Below are 22,564 nucleotides of genomic sequence, written 5' to 3' on the forward strand. Positions count from 1 at the left end.
CCTTGTTTATCTTCTGCTAACTGACCATCCTCAATGCAAAAAAAACCCCAATGCCAATCCACTACTAATGACTTCAGTAATAAAATGTAAGTCTCACTTATGACATTTTAACTAGTTTATGGGGAACCGCTTTCTCTCCGAAGCTAAAAATGCCTAAGCTAGGGTGACATTTGTTGTTCTGTGTAATTAAAATCACGGCGTTATCTGGTTAGAGAAAGAGGCCCCCCTGTGGCTCCAACTTAACCTCATGCGCCCGACTCTTTACTTTCTGTCGTGTCACTTCACCGTCACTTTCTCTGGGTGTTTTAAGGGGATCAGGCTGAGCGGTCCTCACGCCACTCCCTCTGCTCGTCTCTCTTCCCTGGGTTGTGTCGCCCTGAGGGGATGGAGGGTGGGATGGGGTGGGGTGGTGGGTGAACATACTGATTAAGTACGGAGGGAACCATCCCCCTGAATTAGATTAGAGCTCGGCTCCATAATCCGTCTTAACGTAGCGTGCCCTGGGGCATCTCACACACCACCACCACCTGTAAGTGTGTGTGTGTATGTCTGTGTGTATGTCTGTGTATGTGTGTGTGCGAGAGAGAGAGAGAGTGAGAGGAAGAAATAGACAAAATGGACTGCACAAGATGGCCTATCGTTGCTTAAGTATGCGCAAGTGCACTCCCCATGTCTCACAGTATGTTTAGCGGTTATATGACCGCAATGTTAAACAGCTTTACACATCACATGGAGATTCATGGTAGTGGTACAGTTGTAGAAAGAAGAAACCCACAGACTGTGAGATTGGAAAGTTACACTCCATTCCTTGAGAGTTAGAACAGCCCTTGTGCTATAGCATCAGGCACAGAGGGCTTTGATTAGGACGCTCCGTGGGCGAACTGGGCGTCTTTTGATCACTGAGGTTATCTGCTATGCTAAATCAAAACGAAACAAGGCTGCATTCACGAATGGCACAATACACCTCTGTGGCCAACAACATCACAAACTCACATTTCTGTTCACATTTTGAAATAACCTACATAAGCCTAAACCACTTCCATTAATCATGGTGGTGCATTGTCCTTATTGTGGTAATATTTGTATGAACATGTTAATGTTTAACTGGGAGTGAATGTTTGTGTATTCAAGAGTGAGGTGAGGTCAGGTCTTGGCTATAACCAGCGTGATCTTTATCATTTGAATACCTTGGATAGAGCGAGCCGCAGGCTTTATTTAACTGATGGGTGTTGATGAGGGTGTAGGCTGCATATTTGCTGCACACACCCATGCCAAACCCCCCACCCACCTTTCCTTTCTCCCTCGCTCCCGTTTTCTGTTTCAAAATAAAGCTAAAAACAGCTCTGTGTTGCTGAGCTCATTTGCACTGATTAAATGCATATGTGGACGAGACGCACAGTCACAATATCCTCCACAACCCACTGTCCAGAAAATGACTACGCATGAGTAAGAAGCCAGGGAGAATCTGTGGGAACCGCGTCCCCTCATCCCTCTAAATGCATTAACACAAGTGAGTCAGCCTACATAGCAATCCAATCTCCACTGAGGCACAGTCAGCTGTGAGACAGACCTTGCATTTGGACCTACTTACTATTTCCGCTTGCATTGCGGCTTAACTTCCCTTTCTGAAGAAAAAAAAAATGTTTGGTCCTCACACACATCCCTTGAATCCAACAAGATCTGGCTCAATCAGACACAGTCATCATTTATTTTCTGCCTTCCTGTGTGTGTGCGTCTGTGTGTGTGTGTGTGTGTGTGTATGAATGGAGGTGAGGAAAATGTGCCGTCTGGCTTCCTTCTCTGCTCTCATGTAACGCAGGAAGGAAACAGGGCCTGTTGACATTTCTTCCTGCAGAAGTATGATCTGAGAAGAGGGACGATCTGGCCACTTTGGAGGTACTAGGCCACTTCCTTCACAGCTGACAGCAGCGCTGAAGTCACATCCTGAAGAATTCCCCCCTCTCTGCCTCTCTCCACCCAGCAAGACACCAGCCACTGACTGGACTCATCGTGGATTAACTGGGGCTTGAAATAAGACTGAAGTCACACTTGGCTTTGAATCATTAAGAGTCAAACTATGGCAACGGACACGGCTACTCACAGACATCTTAGCCCATTTATAAGGGTTCGGAGTGTCCCACTTAAACAACAGTGAAACTGGTTGAAGGTTTTTAAACAAGAGTATAAACTATATCTCTCTCTCTCTCCCTTCACAATTGGTACACTGTGGGTATCACACAAACTAACTGAGGTTTTGGTTTAGAAAATAATTGAAGTGACTGTGCAAACCAGGAGATGGAGAGTCTTCTTTGTACAGACTTTTCTCCTGTATTATCAGTATGAGTGTCTTGATTCTTTCCTCCTACCTGCAAAGCCTCTGTTAGACTCTTCCTGTGTCCATTCACAATGGCAAAGGGTTTCGTCCTCTCCAGCGGCTTGGCTTTTCTTCCATGGTGATGCTCATCATTGTCTGGGATTTCACAGGAAAGAAGGTTATTTTAAGAATATTTTAACCATTTGTTTTTAAGCACTGCATATCAACGATCATCAAAGATGCCATGCTGTGATAGGTGGAAACATTAAAATCATACACGTTGCTGGTCCATGAAAATGGCTGACTGCCCTTTGCATTTGGTTGAATGTAGCTGCAAAGCCCTGACCAGTGGTATGGAAGCCATCCAGATGCAGTTTCATAGTGGATAACATCATCATGGCTGCACTCATGGCTTCAATCATGCTGTCCCAGTCAAGTTCAGCTCGGTTCAAATACAAACTGCACCCTGGCTAATTATATGATCGGATGTCTTTGACAAATGATGGGGCTGTTCTGAATGTTTCAGATATATTTTTCAGATGACCAGGTTAATTTGATTTACGGAAGAGCAACTTTAAAAAGTGGACATCAGCACCATCAGCACAAAGACCATAGGATAAGGTAGAGGTACAGCAATGACCCACTGCACACTTGGCCCACGTGAGCACGTCACTAACAAAGACAGCCGGACATCAGCCAAGAAACAATTGGATGATTAAGTTGCTTAAGCGTGCAAGGACATCAGATAGACTAGGCTAAAGACTGGACAGACTCTTTGGGTCTAAAGCATGTCAGCATTCACTTGGTTTGCTGTGTGTCCAGCTGGCCATCAGACAAGGTTAATAAAATCTGTTGGATTTCTTTGGTTATTTTTGCGTTTTACCTCTACTGGTAAAGAAAAAACAAGACCTGAGTATCCTTAATTATAGTACATTTAATACAGTACAGAAATACATTATGAGAAGCAAAAAAACCTTTACAGCAAGACAGTGCATCCTGTCTCAAAATTACGTGTGGTATTTTGGTAAAGTAGCAGAAAACGTGTTTGGCATGATTTGTCGGTAATAACCATGGGAACACTAATGTCATTGTCAGAATGAGCCAAATGCAGTGCTAATGGCCTCCCATTATCCAAAGCTGACGCAAGCTTTGACTTGACAGGGACCCAAAGGGGCCTGCCTACACTGAACACCACTGTTGCTAACCTGGAGTAAAACCACACGGGTCCCATGAGGTAAGAATAACAGGGTGTGTGTGGAGAGAGAACCTGAAGGAAACTCCACACAGTGATTTTTTCCCCTTTCCCTTCCCACAGAGAAAACTCCAAATAGAACCTTTTCCCGTGGGCGAAAAAAGGCGAAAACTCAAGCTGTGAATTTTAATGTGTTGCTAACCGACTCCCAAGAGCCCAGTAGACCTATCCCACCTGTAAGAATTCATTACTAGTTTTATTAAGCCATTTGAAGTTTTAGCAAATGGCCACACTAGCTCAGCTTTACTTGGTGGCACAGATATGCCAGGTGCCGGTGTGCATAACACATGCATGCACCAGTGCAGTGCCTGTGTCTGAGTAAGCCTCGCTCTCACTCACATCTGTTCTTAGTCACAGCTGAACTAAGGCCACCCATTCAATCACAACAGAGTGGGAATCACTGTCAGTCATTGTACAGAGCAGAGGGCAGCTGTTGTTGTGGTTATGAATGGCTGTGTGTTGGTGAAAAGGGTCTTCTGAAAAAAGGCATGGTACAACTACCTTGTAAGTGCCGTTGTGTAGGCCTACCTAAAATGCACTATGACAACATAGTTTTCATTCATGGGAATTCATTTGTACAGGATGACTTCAGAGATATTTATGATAAAAGCCTCCTCAAAATAACTCAATCAAATGCAAGTAAACTGTCTAAAGCTGTTACAAAATAACTCATCACACTGTTGTTGGCAGTATTAACAAGGCATGTCGAACAAATATCCTAGACACAAGCGCAATAACAATAAGTCATGAGTAACAAAATTGTCATACCTGAATGTAATGACTGACTCGGTCTTGAATTTTGCTGTGGAGAGGTCTCCTCTTGTGACTCTGTAAATATACTAGGGGAGGTGTCTGTAGTTTCCACCTGTAAAGGCTGTGGCGCTTCAGTGTCATTGAAAAGTTCTAACCGGCTCTGCACAGGTAATAGCACTGTCATGGACAGGGCACCTTTCAGAAAACCGCAAGGGGTACCCTGAAGTAATAACACAGTTAATAAGACACGAAGTGGCAGCACTACTGCGCAGGCACTAAGGATCATATTTGACGTTTTAGTGTTCAAAACCAGTGTCATCGAAATCAAGGGTCAATCTTCTAGTCCAACTCTATGTCCAGTCTAGACCCCACTGCGGGTGTTCGTCCGGACTCCTTATTATACGTGTAAAACACAGGTGGGACTTCCATGGACTCCTTTAACCAACGCGCCTGTGTCCTATGTTAGAGGCGATGTCCAAAATAATCTGTCTGCACAAAACAACGTCCACGAGGTAGCATACAACTGTACCTACCGGCTTTGATCACGCGAAATGTCACATTTTGCAATTTGACATTAAAACCGCGTTTCGCCTGAGCACGGTTACGCAGCTGACGCATACCACAATCCATTTGCTGGTCCAAGCGACGGTGAAGTTACTTTGTGTTCGATCCCGCGTCCAGTTTCTCAGGTTGCCCAAGTAAGTTCAAAATGAATTTACATTCCAGCAACATTCGCTCTGCCGGTGATGTGAGGACTCAGTGAACACTGTTTACTCGGATGGTGTAATCGTATTTTGCTGCGTAGAAACCAACTAGGCGGGATTTCCTCTTGGCTTTTAACCCTTTACCTTCCTTTAGGTGGCGTCATGTTTCTTGTAGATGTTACTTTTAAGAATAGAATTTTAATCTACTCAAGAAGAATATCACAGCACGTATTATACGATAATGAAAATAGAAAAATACTAATCCATCATAAATGCTTTGTAGGTCTATTATGTTGTTATTGTCTAATGTGTATAGATCCTCTGGAAAATTGGCAGTCTTCCAGCAAAACAGCATCAGCTAAAGAAATTTTGAGAGATGCTTGGATGCTTGAAGACATCCGGATGTGCAGAAGTTATGACTAATGGCTAATGTGGAGTGGAGTGGAGTGGAGTTGGCTCATACTAGACCAGGCTGAAGTGCCGGAAATCATCCATTGTTTTTTAAAAACAATAAAAACATTATTTATCAATTTAGATTTAATATATTGTCAGAAAAAGCACTTTTCACAGAACAGTGTTTACCCATTACATTTATCCATACATGCATAAAACCTTTAAAACATTTTAAATTAAGTTACATTTAACTGTAAACTGAAAAGCATAAAAAGTTACAATTGTTTGGCCGCTCTCTAGTCAACATAATAAACATCTATATCGTTGCCACTGTCCACAGGGTCATGTTGTTTGTGCGGAGCACAGACACAACAGAACTGATCCAGGTCTCTCCAGCACTGAGGACAGTAAACCACCCCGCAACCTGACCCAGTGCACTCAAGCCCCTGTCCTCTTCTCTGGCGTTCCCCACACACACAGCACCACTGCAGCTTCAGGCCCGGTCGCCCCATCTGGACAACCAGTGCTGAGAGTACCTGAGAAGTAGGAAAAGAGGGAAAAGCTTGAAGAGACATGGAAATCAAACTGTGCTGCGCTCCCTACAACACCTCTCCTAAGAGGACTCTATATCATCTATACACATCTAAAGTCTAATTTACACAGTGAGAACCAACAACCTTGGGACAGGATCAAGCCTGATATGACTATTTGGCTTGGAGCAGGGCGTGGAATGCGAGTGCCCAATGGGCCACTTTTGGTAAGCAGAACTGGCGCTGCGGGATGAACCGAACAACCTTGGGACAGGATCAAGCCTGATATGCTCGCTGGCTTGGAGCAGGGCATGGAATGCGAGTGCCCAGTGGGCCTTTTTTGGGATGCTGCGGGATGAACCGAACAATCGAACAACCTTGGGACAGGATCAAGCCTGATATGCTCGCTGACTTGGAGCAGGGCGTGGAATGCGAGTGCCCAGTGGGCCACTTTTGGTAAGCAGAACTGGCGCTGCGGGATGAACCCAACGCCTTTTAATACTGTCTGTTTCTTTGTACAGTTACATAGTTTCTGAAACAAGCCACACATCAATAAGCTACTGCACCGTAGTACCATCATTATGATTGACAGCGTGTCCTGTACAAGGGTTTCAGAGCAATAATTCTGGACACTTACAGACATCTGTGGCTTTTGTGCAGTCATTAGCTTTCTGCGTTGGATGTCGACAAACGTCATGCGTTTCTGTATCTGCAGGTTGTAGAGGAACAGAATTCGCCTCTTCTCTCTCTGTGGATGTGACCGTCAACACACACACACACATAGACAAAGAAAGATTTCAGAAACATTTATTAAGATGCAAAACATTATGATAGTGGTTAGCTATATGCTCTACGTGAACACTCATAATGTCACAGGGTCTATTAATGTCCCAGGCAAAGGGAACACTGGTAATAAGTAATGACACACGCTAATTCAGGCTAAAGGCATGACAGAGGCAATGGTAATCCACACCAGCCCCCCCCACCCCACGCCGCTCAGAGCACACACAAATACACGTGCGTACACTCATGCCGGCATACACCGGCACGAGCTACAAGTTGGGGCTAATGCTATTACAATAAGTCCTTCTCAGCTCTGGACTGCTTTGCTGGTGGCAGAGTGTAAAATGCATTTCTTACAGGATTGGAGAAATCCATCGCCCACCATTCACCTCATGAATATATACATTTAACCCAGAGGTATAGAGCCGAATGTGCAATATCTTCTCATTCCTTGTTATGCAATAGTTTAAATATTATTTCATGGTGTTCTTGGCAGTGTTACAGATGGATTGAGAGCTTGTATGGAAGTAGGTGGAGAGGCTGAAACATTTTGTGTGAGTAAGATTATGTGCCCTCTACGAAGGGTGCTCAATTTCTCGACACAAAGAGGATTTATTCAGAAAAAAAAACAACTTTATTTTATTACTAAAGTAGGCCATTCTGATACATGCAGTTTCCAAATATATTTCAATAAAATATCTGTGAGAACAATATCAAAATGCACACTATGTTTGTTTTCTCATAGCGACACAACATTTTTGACTGTTTTTGTTTGTTTTCATCGAGAGGGATGTAAAGGATTTTTCTGTATTTGTTCAGACTTTCCTGTGCTAGTACTAAAAAGGTTACACAATAATAAATACTCTGCTGTTGAAAAAGTGGGCTTGATAAACATGCATGGGCTGGGAAGCATGCCAACATATCCATCTGCAAATGCAGCCGCCGTTGCTTTTAACCACCTCTAACAGCACATCAAAGATATGGAAACATTACCACAGCAGCATCTATTGTAATGTATTGAAAAAGGTCGTCACATCCTGAAGAAGGAAAGTCATTTACTAAGTGGAATGAAATGCTTGTTTAGAGACCATGTTTCAAAAATATGTGATCTATAGATAGATTTGCTGCCACATATGAGCTCATTCTTATGTCCTGTTCTTTATATATATAATATAATGTCTAAAGGAACAATATATATATAGAACATACAGTTATAAGTTCTATTCTACAACAACAGCATTCTACAACATTGCTGTCATGTTAATTTGCTCTAGCAGACAGCCGTTTTGAAGGTAATTTGTTGTTGATTAAGATGCGATTAATACACCCCCTATCAGATAAAAGTGCCCATGTGTCCAGCAAGAAGCAACAACAAACACGGTATTATGTATCACTTTGGATCAGGGTTTCATCTATTTTCATTTGGGATGAAAGCCATGTAATGTAAATGTGAAATGCTTATGTAACTCACGTGTATGTAACTCTCTCACCTTGGGAAAATAGAAGGCTGCGATGACTCGGCGCAGTCGGTTGGTGTACACCTGCAGGCAGCACATCAGGGCCATCATGAGGAGGGGGACGATACTCCACAGGTACTCCTCCCAGGTCAGGGCATGGGGGTCGGGCAGACAGTCTAAAGGAACAAACATTACAGCACATCATAACCTGTATAGGACACAAAATATGAAATGACATTGATAACGCTCTACTGACACTAAACAAAACTGAAGTATTCCTATAAGTCAATCAGCAAGTGACTGGATTAATATTATTGTGACAGGAAAAAAAAGTTTTCATTAAATGGTATCAGTAGAGCTCAAGTCTAGTAGAGCATTTTCTGGATATATTAGTCAGTCCATCATTGCTGCCTAACTTATGCAGCGTTTCTGACACCAGCAGATGCCGTGACAGCACGCCTGCCAATTCGACTGCTGAGTCTCACTGTCAAAACAGTGTCATCAGTTTTATTTATAAAGGCAGATAACAGGATGTACAGAATTAGAACTCCGTTGGACCCAGCTGATGAAATTAAGTTTCCCATTTTTAATATATCCCACAAAAAACAACAATACAAGGTCACCTACGCTTGTTACTGGACTGCATGTCCACACTGGAGGAGGTGTTGAAAGCACCTATGGTTTTCCGCAGGAGATTAGCCAGTATGGATTCTCCAGCGACATCAATATCAATGTGGTGATAACCTGAGGGGATATCCCATTAGATAACAGTCAGCTTTTATAAATCTATATAGCAGTTAACAGGGATGTAGTGGAGGCTAAACACAAGTAAACACAGTTTATCCACCTCTGAAATTTCAGAAATAGAGTTTATCCACCTCTTATTAGAGTCAAAAATCACACTGTATTATCCACATTCACAATATGTAATCTTCAACACTCTAGGAACCATTTAATATCACTGGTATTGTTAAAAACATTGGACAATAACCTCCACCATGTTCTGAATGCCTTTTTTAAAAATTCGATACCGCATGGCGCAGTCCACCTCACCGAGATCACAGAATTGATAGTTTACCCACCTCTTATTTTACAACTACATCCGGCAGTTATTGCTACATTTGTCAGATCATTTCAATAAAGGGAGATCTATCTCCTTCTGTCATGCTTTAGCGTCTACTGGTGTTGGGAAAGTGAGGCCTTTCAATAACAAACTGTACATGTACTCATAAACATATAAACCTGTTAGTCTATTCAATACAGTATAACAATGTCAATTTCTATTCCACATGATATTTTTAATGATGAATTATCCATTGGCACACCTTACTCACTCGAGAAAGAATACTGTGTGAATGAGTGTCTATGGATGATGTCAAAGACATGAAAAAGGATCCAATCCACAGCCAGTAGGACACAAGTGAAGAGCATGAGAGAAAGCACCTGCAACAGGCCAGCCACCTGTAGAGAGAGATATAGTTATCATTTACCATTCATTACTTTGTGTCATTTGTATTTTTTACTGGAAAACCCTGATAGGCCTGAAACTGTATATATTTAGCTCTGCCAAGAAGGATTTGTTCTTTATTGTTGTTTGTTTTGCTGTTTGTTTGTCTGTCTATCAGTAAGATTAGGACAGGGAAACTGCCATCCTGATTTTAACAGAATTTATTACATGGGCCAAGGGACAATTTGGAGTCAATTCAGATTAAGCAGTGGATCAAGATGTTTTATCACCCTCTTTAATATTGTGAGATAGGGCATTTGGCCTTTGCTGAGATCTGTACTCTCCGAGAGCCCTTCTAGAACCTCATATCTTCTAAATTATTCAGCATTTGAAAGGTTAGGCAGCAGTGATATGCAGGTGCTGTCATTCAAAGAAATTACCAAAATATGGCATACCACAAGCTTGAGTTCGCTAGGATGGATGGAAAAGCTCCAGGGGTTGATGAAGTGTTTGTGCTCAGCCTTCTTCAGAGGTAAAAGATACCTCTTACCCTAAAATGGCAGTTACATTTCTCAAAAAAAATATGACTAACACAGACATATTGCACACAATGCACTACTTTGCCGCTACATTTCTGTGGCAGTTACTAACAAAAACAAGGTATACCTTCACAGCTCAAAAGAATATAATAACACTGGCCTAAATATGGAACAAACAACCAGCATTCTTACGGCTTTTCTCCTGCGTGCATCAATCTGCCTGAAGTATGTTGTAATGTAAATATTGTCAAAGCGAATATCCTGGCAGTACTGTCTTGCATATCCAAAAGCACTTTTTAGATATCAAAAAACAGGACACATTAACTTAATGCAATGTGGTGGTGTAAACATAATCTATCATTTCATACAAACATTTATGCTACAGCTGTCTGTCCATAATATGGGAATTTAATTCAGTCATACAATACAACATGTTAAACTTACGAAACAAACACAGCAATGAAGGCAAAAGACAGAAGGACATGAACCAATTCCAAGAGCTGGTCAACAATAGCCTTTTTCTCCTCAAATGTCTTGCTGAGTTCTGTAGAGAAATCTTCCTGAAGCATGGACAGGCCAAAAACTGATTGCTGCTCAACTTTCTGCACCCAAACAATACAGAAAAATGGTGGTAAGTATCCTTCTGTTATTTTATTTGATTTACAATATAAATACAAAGTATTGATATATCTATTCAAAATCACAGGCATTTGAATAGCCTTTATTGTTTTGCTCAGTGTAAATATTATGACTATGTTACAGTTAAATATCTCACAATCTCAAATCCCAGGAATGTATTCAGTAACGTATACAGTATTGGGAAATGTATTTAGTAGCTGTTTGTTTGTCCCACAGTAATTTGCTGATGTAGGCCTAAGTACAATAGGCTCTGGCCAACAGATGTTTATAGATTACATACAGGGGATTATACAAGATAAGACCCAGTATAAACAATTAGAGACAGGTAAGCAGGTAAGCAGATAAACTGTGTTCACAGTAGGTGTGAGAGAGGAAATGGATTGGACCTGGAGGATGACATTAGTGGTAAACTCTTCCCCGAGTTTGTTTATGGACAAATTGAGCTTGTCAAAGGTCTGCCCAAAGTTTCCCTCCACCGGGATCTCTTCTCTGCACCAAGGTGTCATTACTAAGTATAAAACAACACACGTAATGTCAATTGTAATGTGCTGCACTAAACAAACACCAAAGAAAAACAATATCATGCTTTCTACAGCTAGACAATATGCATGTAATGACAAATACGTTGAATTGATATAACTTATTCATAGAAGTACAAAAAGAATTTCATACAAATGAATGACTATACTACTGCACAATTGTGAGAGTCTACAGTATACCCTGATACATTAGACCAGGGATGTCAAACTCAGTATTCTCAGTATTCTCTTCAGCGCATCCGCGTTAGAGCTGGCCCAGCACGCTATTCTATTCAGCGCATGAGCGCAGCCCAGGGCAACGCAGCCCATCAAGTTGCTACATACTGTACAGTGTATCATACACCGATAACACTTAATATCCCAAAATGCGTTGCATCGTTAATGCCGCCTTTTCTGTTCATAAACAAAACATGTATCCATGCAACCAGACAAACTGGCGAAGCGAAAGATTGATAATCGGAGCTTTCAAGATAGGTGGGAAAACGATTATATGTTCATATTATTCAAGGACAAACCCGTTTGCTTGGTATGTGGATTCACCGTAGCTGTCACTAAAGAGTACAACATAAAACGGCACCACGTTGAACGTGACTGTCATGACGTGAACGTGAACTGTCATGAGTTCATGACGTGAACTGTCATGTCATGAACTGTTAATAGTTACAATTACAATTTTGATAGTTGTTAAATGTTTTATAGTTCACCTGCAAAAATAGGCCAATATATTTTTTCTATTCAGATATTCAATATATTTTTTCTATTAGGCTATATTCAGAAATGCCTGCATTCTATTTTTTCTTGTGTGTGTATACAGTTTTAATTCAATAAAAACATCGGTTATTCAATGTTGAGCTTGGCCCGCGACATACACCCAGTTCTTAATTTTGGCCCCCTGTGAATTTGAGTTTGACACCCCTGCATTAGACACACAGTACAATTAAAAGAAATCCACTTCTGAGCACTGACCTTTCATGACATCACACAGAAAGTCAAATTTCATTGGCACACAGAGCAGGTGGTTGATGAGAGGGACACTGATGGTGTCCATGCACTCTTGCCATTTGACGTCAAACCAGCCCCGGCAGCGCTCTATTCCTTCTTCCACCACATCTACCACAACCACCATAATTGCAGTTCTTTGAGTTGTCACAACATCCTGTACTTACGATGGCAAATGATCGGTTACATGTCCATGTAATTATTACAGAGCTGGAGTCTGACACTTACAGTCACAACGCATCATCGTTTTGGCAGCAAATACTTCCTGTGTGCTGTTGCCCATGGTGATAGAATCCCCTACAACGCTGTTGTATCCATACCGTCCCAGAACCTCATCTCTGATGCTCTGAAAGTTTCTACTGATGTTCTTGGTTTCACTCTGAAGTTCCGCAGTATCATCCTAAAATAAACATAATGCCTTAGCAGTAGATCAGTGACCAACTGGACATGAACAATGTGGGATACTGTATTTTTTTTCTACAGTACACATACCACAATCTCCTGGACAACTTGAACAAATGGGTCTATCACCACTCTCCACATAACTTTGCTGTGTTGAATCTGCAAGTCCAAGTTACAACCCATGGAGTAGGCCACATTCTGAATGTTGTAGGGGATGTTGGTGACCGGGCCTGTCAGAAAGTTGTCAATAAGTCCGCTACCTTAAGTAACAACACTGAATAATGTTCAATACAAACTTCACTAAAAAGCCTTATCTTCTGGCGCAAGGCCTAAATGTGGCACAAGGCCTTTTGTGTGAAACAAATCCAAGTGGACCAAATAATACAACAAGGGTGCCTTTTATACAACACCAGTACACTTTAGGTCACATGATCAATTCATAATTTACCCTGGTAAAGACCAAAGAAGACAAATAGCATGAGATAGGCCCTTCCCTGAGAACCAAGGATGCTGGGAAACATCAGCAGGACCGAACAGCGGAAGAGTGTGGAAAACATTCCACCCAGAATGCACACACCTGGAAATTCACAATAAAGTTAGCCTAACTAACTAGCCTGAACAACAATATGAGTCTGAAGTTTACTGAGCAGACAATATGAGTCTGAAGGTCTTGTCACTATATTAATAAAACTACTCACCAACAAACACATATCCAACAATTAACCTTTGGATGGTGGTCATCACAATATTGTGCATCAGGCCTAGGTATAATCCTAAATTAATGAAAGAAATTGCACGTTTAATCATCAAGGTTTAAACATCAAGGTTTCTTTTCTTTTTTAAATCTCACTTAGCCTACATGAGAATTAAGACATCAGAATTCTTCTTACCTGCACCACTAACTGTTCCAAAGAGAACACCACACAGGAGACGAACCCGTGGAAACTCGTGAGGTGGACTGAACAAGAATTTCAGAGCGACATCCGGAAGGATCCTCTTGCAAATATTTTCGATGGCTGTCAGAAAAGAAATCCATGAGATAATGGGGCCAGTAGCATGATGAAATGTCACGTAGCCCTACTAGTGTCTAAAATTGTTTTGGACTAAGGGCTGCACACTAAATGGCATTGGTCTATTAAAGGTGCTCGCATTCTTACTTGAGTGACATGGTTTACGTCGTTTGGTTCGTTGGAGGTCAATCAGTGTGGATCCCATTTCATCTCAGTACCAGGATTACATGAAGGAATACCAGATGTAGTGCTTGATGTGTGTTAAATCTATTTCCTGTGGAATTGATAGATTTGATGATTGAATCTGTAGAATGCATTCTGGCGTCACAAACTCTGTACAGGTGTTCATGACGTAGCGTTTCCATGACGGCAGAATAACTGGATCTAAACAAACTTTCGAAGTGGCTTCGCATTCATAGACAGTTCGCATTGAATGTAGACATTAAAGATTCTAGAACAGAGCTCTGAACGTGTGTTACTACTCGTTGCTCTTTGCCGATATGGTGATTTCTAAAGGTAGATTGATTTGTTTAGATCCAGTGATATCGCTGCCTTGACAACGCTACCTCATGGCTTCGATACTCATTACATTTTAGGCAAACTATTTTTGTTCTAGGCTGAACCACGCAGACAACACTCCAATATGAAAAGAAATAAGGTAACTTCTGGCTGATCTGTTGATTGGCATAGCTATTAGCCATATACAAGGCCTTAAGTTTAACACATTTACGTCAAAGTTATTGACATCAAGGCACCATGCTTCTCGAGCACAAACTAAAATCGCACAGGCTGAGATATGTATCTAAAGAATCGCCATTTACAAAAGTGAAGCGCCGTATTCGTATTTTTTTGCTCGGCTTGATCCTTGCCTCCGTGTATGGCATAATGGCGTTGTTTGTGCAAAATCACGGTCTGTGGTACGGCGTTATCAGTACAGTGGTCATAGCTGCTCTCACCGCCTTTGGCATGAGCCTATCCGAGGGCATACGGGTCAATGTCATGCTGATGCTGCCGACTCTGTGTTCACGTAAGCTCACAATCCAGCGTCTTGTAATTATTGTTTGCTGGTAATTCGAATTACAGTGTGGATTACGACCACCTAACCAACTGAACTCTATTTTCAAACTCTTCACTTTTCTTTTCTTAGAAAATGGGAAATCTATCCTGCTGTTTCTCGCCTTCTCGATGGTCGTTCAAGGCCCCATGAGCAACGCGATGGAGAACTTCGACCGTGCGGCAGGCAGTGTGGTGTGCGGGGCCGAGTTGGCCATGAACCAAACTCAGGAACTGATGGAGCGCGCAGCCACACCTCTGCTCCGTGAGTTTACCGTTCTATAATGCAGGCCTACTTTCACATGAGATCACCTGCCTGTGAGTGGGAGGGTGGACAGGCTGTTAACTTTGTAATTTTATCAGAATGTGGGGGAAACGACGCTGAAATGAGCTGCATAGATTGACTGCAAACCAAAGGTGTAGGGCCCAGAGACATTGTGATCATCACTCAGTTGATAGGCTAGTAGGCTAATGGACCAAGCAAACTAAATAACTTTGCCTCATTGTCTGTTTTCAGCATTGTCGCCTATGTGTTAGGGGGTTATTCTGTGTATTTGTTGGGTATGGGGAGCATTTTCTAGACATTTCCCTCATTACAAGTCCATCTTTTGGCATTTTTTTTTCTTTAGCTGTGTTGACAAAGGTTAAGGAGGTGACAAGGAATGCATATTCCCTGGCAGGAAGAGTGAAAAACCTTATTATGTCTCTTACTGAGTCAGTTCAGCACATCGGTGAGTCACAAAGAGTGGGCAGATTGGTATTCACACCTAAGTCAAGTCCTAAAGTGCTAAAATCTACTCATGGGCCTGCAATACCGGTGGTAGTTTAGTTTGATTTGGAAATAAAGGTATAAATAGATAAATGGATAGATAAATCTATACATAAATAAATAATGTAGTTAAATAAATGTTAATTCAAACTAGCCTAAATTTGGTCCACAAATTAACATGTTTCTTTTGCCCAAGTTAGCTTTTATATATAATAATACTTATACATTTTATCAGCCTATTGGTTTCTTTAATGCTATATGCATTTTCTATATCTTTTTCTATATGCACTCTTATAGCATACTATATTTCTGTAACCTGCAAATGCTGTCAGAAACTATTGTAATGACTGAATGATCTGTTGTTTCAGCTCGAAGTCTGAGGAACGTGTTGCATTTCCTAGCTGGAATCGGAGACATTTGCAACGACAAGCTTGGCACACCGTACAAGAGGTGCAACCAGCTGTTTGATAAAGCTAACGATGACTGCAGAGAGCAGCTGTCTGTGTTCTCCTTCCTCTGCTACATCGTGGATGGATTCAGGCCTCTTTGTCATATTGCTAAAGGTCTATTTGTATATCATAGTGCCTGTCAGTTCTCCTGCCTCTAGAGAACCAAAATCTGCTTGCTTTAGGACTGCTGTTGGTCTAACCCACCCAATGGAAATCAGCATAATGCTTGTTAGTATCTCAAATCAAATATTCTCTGCTCAGCAAGAACACCTGAACTCAGCATCTCATAGAGAAAGTTGGTTGGAGAGTGGTGTTCAGCTGATTACCAAAGGATAAAGCGAAACTATATTTCTAGGAATAACTGTAAGGGTATGTTTTGGACCGGGTGCTCAATTTAAAACATCCATAACATTTACAGAGTGGAGATGCCGGGGATTGAACCCAGGACCTCATACATGCGAAGCATGCGCTCTACCACTGAGCTACATCCCCTTTCTCACAATAGGCTTTTGTCCTGTTTGTATAGTCCAACCCTTTGTCTATCTTTTCATTCCACCGTTGAAATTTACTTCCATTCAAAAAACTTTTAATGATCAAAACACTCCTTGCAACTAGCAGCAAGCTGACCTCCTAATTAATGTTCCTGACATTTTTATCATTGTAGAGGGTCAAGATGTCCTCTGTTTTCTGAAAGCAGTTAAATCACATTTTAGGCCAGGCAATGGTCAGTCCACAGAAAGTGTGTGGGCAGCACTTTCTGAGCGTTTTGCATTCCTGTGCTGGGTGCCTATGACTCGCTCACTTCCTTCTTTCGTCCTGTGTTTTCTTTTCAAATGAATTATTGTTTGATATCCGCCCGTGCTCTCTGGTCAGCCTGGCCAGCACTTTTTCTTGCTTCTTAGTCCAAACATGACCTCAGACTGAAGACAGGGGCCAGACATGGCATGTGAGAAGTGATTTAACTGAAAGCTTGAACCATGTTACTGGAAGTATTATTGTGCACCTTTAATAGTGCACATACTATATAATAGTATATTTATGCTAATCTTTTGGTATCAATTTGGTATCAACTTACAAATAACAGCACTGAACCAAAGAGAAAGATATTTGAAATCGCCAGTGGGTTCCTGTTATGTTTCGCAAGAGCTCTAGGTTAGTCTAGTACTGACTTGGCCAAAATTGGGAAACTTCAATATGTAGTCTGTGATTCGGATTTTGTTTGCAAAAGATTCACAAAAGGTTGTCGATATCTTAGCTTTCTATCCATTTTCCAGACTATCCATTTTGAGCAAGTGACGTGCTTTTGCAGGTTATCCACTAGGTTTTGCAGTTTGCACTAATTGTTTTGAGAAATGCACTAACTGCTGTGCAAATGTTAATAGTGATGTGAGAAAAGCACCAAAGCGAATGAGAATATAAACTGTAAATATAAATAAAATGTCCATCACTTACTTACGTGAGTGAATTTAAATGTAAGTAAATGTTTTGTGAGAAGTGAAATGTGTGTTGGTGAGGGTTGTTGTTTCTTGTACTCAAATATGTGCCATTTCATACAGTTGGTCAGTTCTTCTGCATCATCCCTTCATATATTGCAGATCACATAAAAACAAAGATTGCTGACGGTAAGTAGAGCAGTTGTGCTTTCAGGTTATATGAAAATATTTCTGAAACAAAACGCTTTGATGTTCAATATTGTATGTGGTGGTCAATTTAATAACAGAATGTAAAGGCATTCAGATCAGAATTTCTGTATATTCGTCAATTTTTTGTCATTTTTGTTTTTTGGGGTTTTTTTTGGTTTTATCTTGTCGCCTTTGTTTATTCTCCAGCAACTGTGGAGGCATTTGAGAAACTGAGAAAGCAATTTGAATTCAACATATCGGCCTCTATGCACTTTGACATGCAACTCAACAGCAGCCAAACACTGCAGGAGATGTCACAGAGAATCATGGAGGAAATCTCAGAGGAGATAGGCCTCTTCCAAAAGCTCTCAGGCCTGCTGTCCTACGCGGGCCTCTTCCTTCTTGTGTACATTTACATCCAGTGAGTGGCTGGTTTAATGTAAGCCTAACCCTGTGCTCTAAACATCCATTCATTCAGTACATAGTGCACTGTTTAGTGAATAACCATCATACATTTATTCGGTATATTCTGTAGTGAATGAGTGAATGATCCAAACAGGGTCCATAGATTAGGGGTAGCTCATATTTGCCCTGACAAACACCTGGCTCTAACATTCAGTGTCTGAAGAGTAAACTGAAATTAGCGTGAAATTAGTGGCTACAATGCAGCAGGATATCACAGCCCCTGCTGTTGGAAGACACTGCTGGCTACCTATGAAATGCCAGCTATGTTGTGTTTACTCATAACTCAACTATTTTTTTTTTTTTTTTAAAGGGCGGCCATGTACAAAAACAGCTACCTGAAGCGTGACAACTTCGACAACAACTATGTCACAGAACGGTTTGTCCAGCTGGACCAGCGACGCTTGTGCGAGGGCAGGCCCACTGTGCTGCCCCTAAGCCAGAGAGAGGCTCTCACTTACATCCAGCCACGTGAGTGCACACAGGGTGTCGGGCCAGCCACTCCAACCGACACAATAGGGGAAGGAGAGAGGGGAAGGATGGGAGGAGAATGAAAGTTACAGGGGCGAGTGGGGGGGGGGCAGAAGGGAAACAGGTCAGTGAAGATGGGACATGTGCACAGAAACTTCGCTTAAAGGGGGGAAGTGACAAGTGAGGAAGGACTTATGGGTGGAGCTGATAAAGCTCATTACCAAACTCACTGGGTCGGAGAGTAAACTCTACACCGGTAAGGGAAAAAGTGTGTGGTGATAACCGTTTTGAGTTGGTCTACCCAATAACACATGAATTATCTTTCTCTGGCAGTGTCTCTGTATCTAACTGGCAGAGAGAGAAGAGCCTTGATCACGAGCACCTTATCCGTCCTGCGGCACATCACAGTAGGCTCTGCCATCATGGCTCTGGACCTCATGGTGTTCTGGGTGTTCGACACAGTCCATCACCTTACCATGGGAGAGATAGTTGCCAAAGGTGATCAGGTTGAATGGACTTTATAAAAGGCCCAGATTTACTGTCTATGTTGAGGACTGGTGAGGTCTTTGTTAACTTTTTAAAGGTGATGTTAAAGTGAAGACAGTCAAATTAATCACCATTTAAAAAGTACTGTTTAGCGTATCTATATGTTACTTGCTTCTATGTGCTTTCACTTTGCCTCTGTTTTCTTCATCTGCATGTATACATGATTCAAACGCATTATGAAAAACAGTATACTTTATTAATATGCATAATTTAGTAGTAGAACTGTGTACATTTTTTATTTATGTTTTTTTTTCTCTCATATAATGACCACCTCCCCAGCCCCTATAATGGTTGCAGTTGAAGTGAATGGCTCAGGCTACACATCAGACATCTTGAAGGATATTGTGGCTTCCTTTGACATTCTGCAGAGAGGCAATGTCACCATACTGAGCAAAAAGTGCCTCGTTGAGCCCAGAGAGCCTGACTATACAGGATATGTCTTCATAGGTATGTCCACATGGATAGAGGTCCAGCCACCAGCCATACACATACTGTATGTGCACATTGACTATGGAATTACTGTTCAGCAGTGACACCTAGTGGTAAAAATGGGTACCAGGCTTTTAAACTTGTCAGAGTTTCATATTGATTGATGACTTAACATGCAGTTTACAAAGCAAAGCAAAAAACTCACAGATGAGGGTGACAGGAATGAGGGTGACAGGTCAGAAATCCACAAGACAAAAAGAAACAGACATTGAATATTAAAATGAAAGTCAGTGTAGCTGTTCAATTTGCTCAAAGTTTTTTTAGATATGTAAACTAAAGTTAAAGACTTTGGTTTACATATCCGACAAGTAGGTTCACTTGTTTAGAAGCAGCATTAGCGGCAGAGAGATAATCCTGAATACACGGCATGGTGTATTATCTTCCTGGTCTTCTGTTACAGGATCTTTTTATGGCCTCGCCCTTTTCACAGTTATTGCTGGCAGCTATGTCAAACGTTTACGAAGGCTTATTTGTGCCAGCTACCACCCCAAAAGGGAAAAGGTAAGTTACCTCTCATATGCTCTTATCGACAATATTCAACACATCATCGAAACATTATTTTTAGTATTTGATTGTATTATCAATCTTGTGTGTCATTGAAATCGTGTATGCTTTAGCTTGGATTTTTGTTGAACAGAAGGGTTGTTTGTAACATGACTACGCTCTATAACATTCATGATAAAGTCATGTATAGCCTACAACAGGTCATTTTAGTTATGCTGGGAATTCATGCAATGCAGGGCAATGGTGCAATCGCCAATGACTGTGACACAGAGGTGTCTGTCTGAAAACACAATGACAGCGTAATTCCGTTTTGACTCTCAAGAGGCTGTCTTTTGTGTGTTTCTCTGTGTGTGTGTGTGTTTTCTAGGAGAGGATCCACGCTTTGCATCAGCTCATCCTTACCCAACGATTGTCCCTCCAGAAAAACTTGCTGAGGTTTGTGGCCAAAAGCAAGGGGGATGGACAGTCTGGTCATTTCCTGAGAGCACTGGCATTGATGTAAGTATCAGGTAACACATAGTTCTTCTTTAGTCCTCATCTACTGTCATGTAAATAGATTGCTATGTAAATAGTGGATGTGGTACCTAATGTATGGCTTTGGTCTGCTCCAAGTCTCCCAGGTATATCAAGGGTGGCCCGATACCTGGGGGCCTTTGACCAGTCCTGCATGGCTTGTGGAAATGTCTTGGAGGGCGAGGATGATCCTAACGTCCACACCTGTTCTACCTCACAGTGCAAAGGTACTTTGAGACACCTTGAGGGACATGTGTCCATCCCATCAAGGATGGGTTGTAATTCATTCACCATACATAAGACAGACTTGCTTAATGCAAAAGGAGACCATACTGAGAGGTCTATTTCCCTCGTAGGCTTTTACTGCCTCCAGTGCTTTAAGAATATGGACAACATCTGTGCTTTGTGCATGGGGCCCCTGACATTCCAGGAAGACAGTGAGGAAGAGCTGTAAGTTATGTTAGGACAGGCAAGATGAACTATCACTGTGGAGCATATATCTCCATCATAACCATTATTAGTATGTAGCCATTAAGTCTGTGCAGACAATCCAATCATGACCATCTGGATCTACAAAAAAGGTCATTTTTTTAACCTTAACCCATGTATATTGTAGTCCACATTGGAATTGAAAGTGTGTGTGTGTGTGTGTGTGTGTGTGTGTGTGTGTGTGTGTGTGTGTGTGTGTGTGGCTATATGTGTGTGTCCCTCTCAGAGACTCCAGTGATGATCAGCAGGTCAGCCTCTGGACCAGTGCTCTCATGTCTCCCCACATCACTCAGAGCAGGGACCGGAGGAGGCTGATGAAGAGGCGCATTTCCGTGGCAACAAGACGACGGTCAACTGAACAGCACAAGAGTAAAGGGCTGGAGGACACAGCTGACAACAGTGACAGCAGTCCTGTCATCATTAATCATTATTCTGATTCTGATACTAGGTACTACAGAAGAATTGGTTACTTATAGTAGATGCTCCATGCGGTTATGTCCTCAACTCTAAGTATCTGATATTGTAAACCTATGAACAATATTCATGCTGCCTGCCCCCCCCCCCCCCCCTTTCTCTCTCTCTCTCACTGTATGTGTGTGGAATGTGTGTGCACGTGTACATGTGTGTGCATGTCTTCAGTGAGCCAGACATGTCATATCAGTACCCAGAATCCATCAAACTGAATACCAAGTCTTTCCTCGACATGTTATCTGTAAAAACCCTGGAAATTCAGAGAGACGGCGATGGTCTTCCTCCTAACACACAGTCCATGAACAGAAGTCTTTCTAAAGAAATGGTCCTGGACACTGTTGTAGTACAAAGCTCTTCTTCTTCACAGAAGCACTTATAAGCTTGGTTAAGTGTATCAAGAAAGTGACCTTCCCTCTAAAGCACCAGTCAGCATCAAATCCAGGAGGAAGTATTTGTTTGTTTGCAAATAAAGCCTATTTTTCAACGCATATTGCATACTTATTGTTAACCCCATTTGAAGAGTTGGACTTGTACCTTTAGTTTTCAGAGTTGTAGTTTAATCGAGTTATATTTATAGGCAAGACAGTTTGCATTTCGCTGTAGAGTTGTAAAACAAAGCTGACACAAATGACATGTCTAAGAATGTCCCCATATCATATTAAACAGAATGTGGGTGAGCGAGTGTGGTTTTGCTTCATTTTCCTGCATCTCACTGCTTCAGGAATGCGTGGTATGAGCCCACGGAGTCGTAAGCGTCATTCCTTCACGTTCAGGACAAGTGGTTTTGAACTTCTGTGGGTTTCTATCTGAGGTAAATGTGCTGGATTGAAATATGTCGTGGTTTCACACACCATACTAAAAGTGAATGGGTGTTTTTTCATGAAGTACAAAAGAAGAATACGGCAAAAAGAGAATTATAGTTAACCCTGCGCTTAACAGTGACACACGTATCCCATCATACTCTT

General features: G+C 41.7%; 3 protein-coding genes and 1 non-coding gene across 5 annotated transcripts in view; 1 reads left to right on the forward strand and 3 right to left on the reverse strand.

The window, feature by feature from the left end:
* Positions 1 to 5,090, reverse strand: part of adam15 (ADAM metallopeptidase domain 15) — a 28,921-nt gene extending 23,831 nt beyond the window's left edge. For both annotated transcript variants that reach the window (XM_076280356.1, XM_076280355.1), the window contains exons 1-2: positions 4,335 to 5,090; positions 2,367 to 2,470 (exon numbers count right to left, since the gene is read on the reverse strand). In XM_076280356.1, the coding sequence (XP_076136471.1) occupies positions 2,367 to 2,470; positions 4,335 to 4,638 (408 nt within the window). In that variant the 5' untranslated portion in view covers positions 4,639 to 5,090. The remainder of the gene's footprint in view (positions 1 to 2,366; positions 2,471 to 4,334) is intronic.
* A 622-nt stretch (positions 5,091 to 5,712) lies between these two features.
* dcst1 (DC-STAMP domain containing 1) lies at positions 5,713 to 13,966 on the reverse strand. The gene is made up of 16 exons (XM_076281251.1): positions 13,909 to 13,966; positions 13,642 to 13,767; positions 13,450 to 13,524; positions 13,200 to 13,328; positions 12,842 to 12,981; positions 12,578 to 12,749; positions 12,317 to 12,460; positions 11,198 to 11,319; positions 10,617 to 10,774; positions 10,365 to 10,464; positions 10,089 to 10,184; positions 9,521 to 9,647; positions 8,814 to 8,930; positions 8,220 to 8,362; positions 6,584 to 6,694; positions 5,713 to 5,952 (listed from the first exon to the last, which is right to left on the reverse strand). Exons 1-16 carry the CDS (start codon positions 13,964 to 13,966, stop codon positions 5,713 to 5,715), a joined length of 2,058 nt encoding a protein of 685 aa, XP_076137366.1.
* A 551-nt stretch (positions 13,967 to 14,517) lies between these two features.
* On the forward strand, positions 14,518 to 22,276 carry dcst2 (DC-STAMP domain containing 2). Its single transcript, XM_076281252.1, has 15 exons — positions 14,518 to 14,788; positions 14,909 to 15,079; positions 15,444 to 15,545; positions 15,952 to 16,146; positions 17,589 to 17,654; positions 17,862 to 18,075; positions 18,430 to 18,587; positions 18,921 to 19,085; positions 19,413 to 19,580; positions 20,023 to 20,123; positions 20,494 to 20,624; positions 20,739 to 20,866; positions 20,996 to 21,089; positions 21,355 to 21,576; positions 21,768 to 22,276. Exons 1-15 carry the CDS (start codon positions 14,518 to 14,520, stop codon positions 21,976 to 21,978), a joined length of 2,397 nt encoding a protein of 798 aa, XP_076137367.1. The 3' UTR covers positions 21,979 to 22,276.
* On the reverse strand, positions 16,453 to 16,524 carry trnaa-cgc (transfer RNA alanine (anticodon CGC)). Its single transcript has one exon. It is a non-coding gene; the product is annotated as a tRNA-Ala (tRNA).
* Positions 22,277 to 22,564: the final 288 nt, after the last annotated feature.

This window comes from Alosa pseudoharengus, unplaced genomic scaffold (genome assembly GCF_046254945.1).
Source record: "Alosa pseudoharengus isolate Yale_2024_CS ecotype anadromous, Long Island Sound unplaced genomic scaffold, YU_APseudo_1.1 YU_APseudo_1.1_scf_12, whole genome shotgun sequence".
NCBI lineage: Eukaryota > Metazoa > Chordata > Actinopteri > Clupeiformes > Clupeidae > Alosa > Alosa pseudoharengus.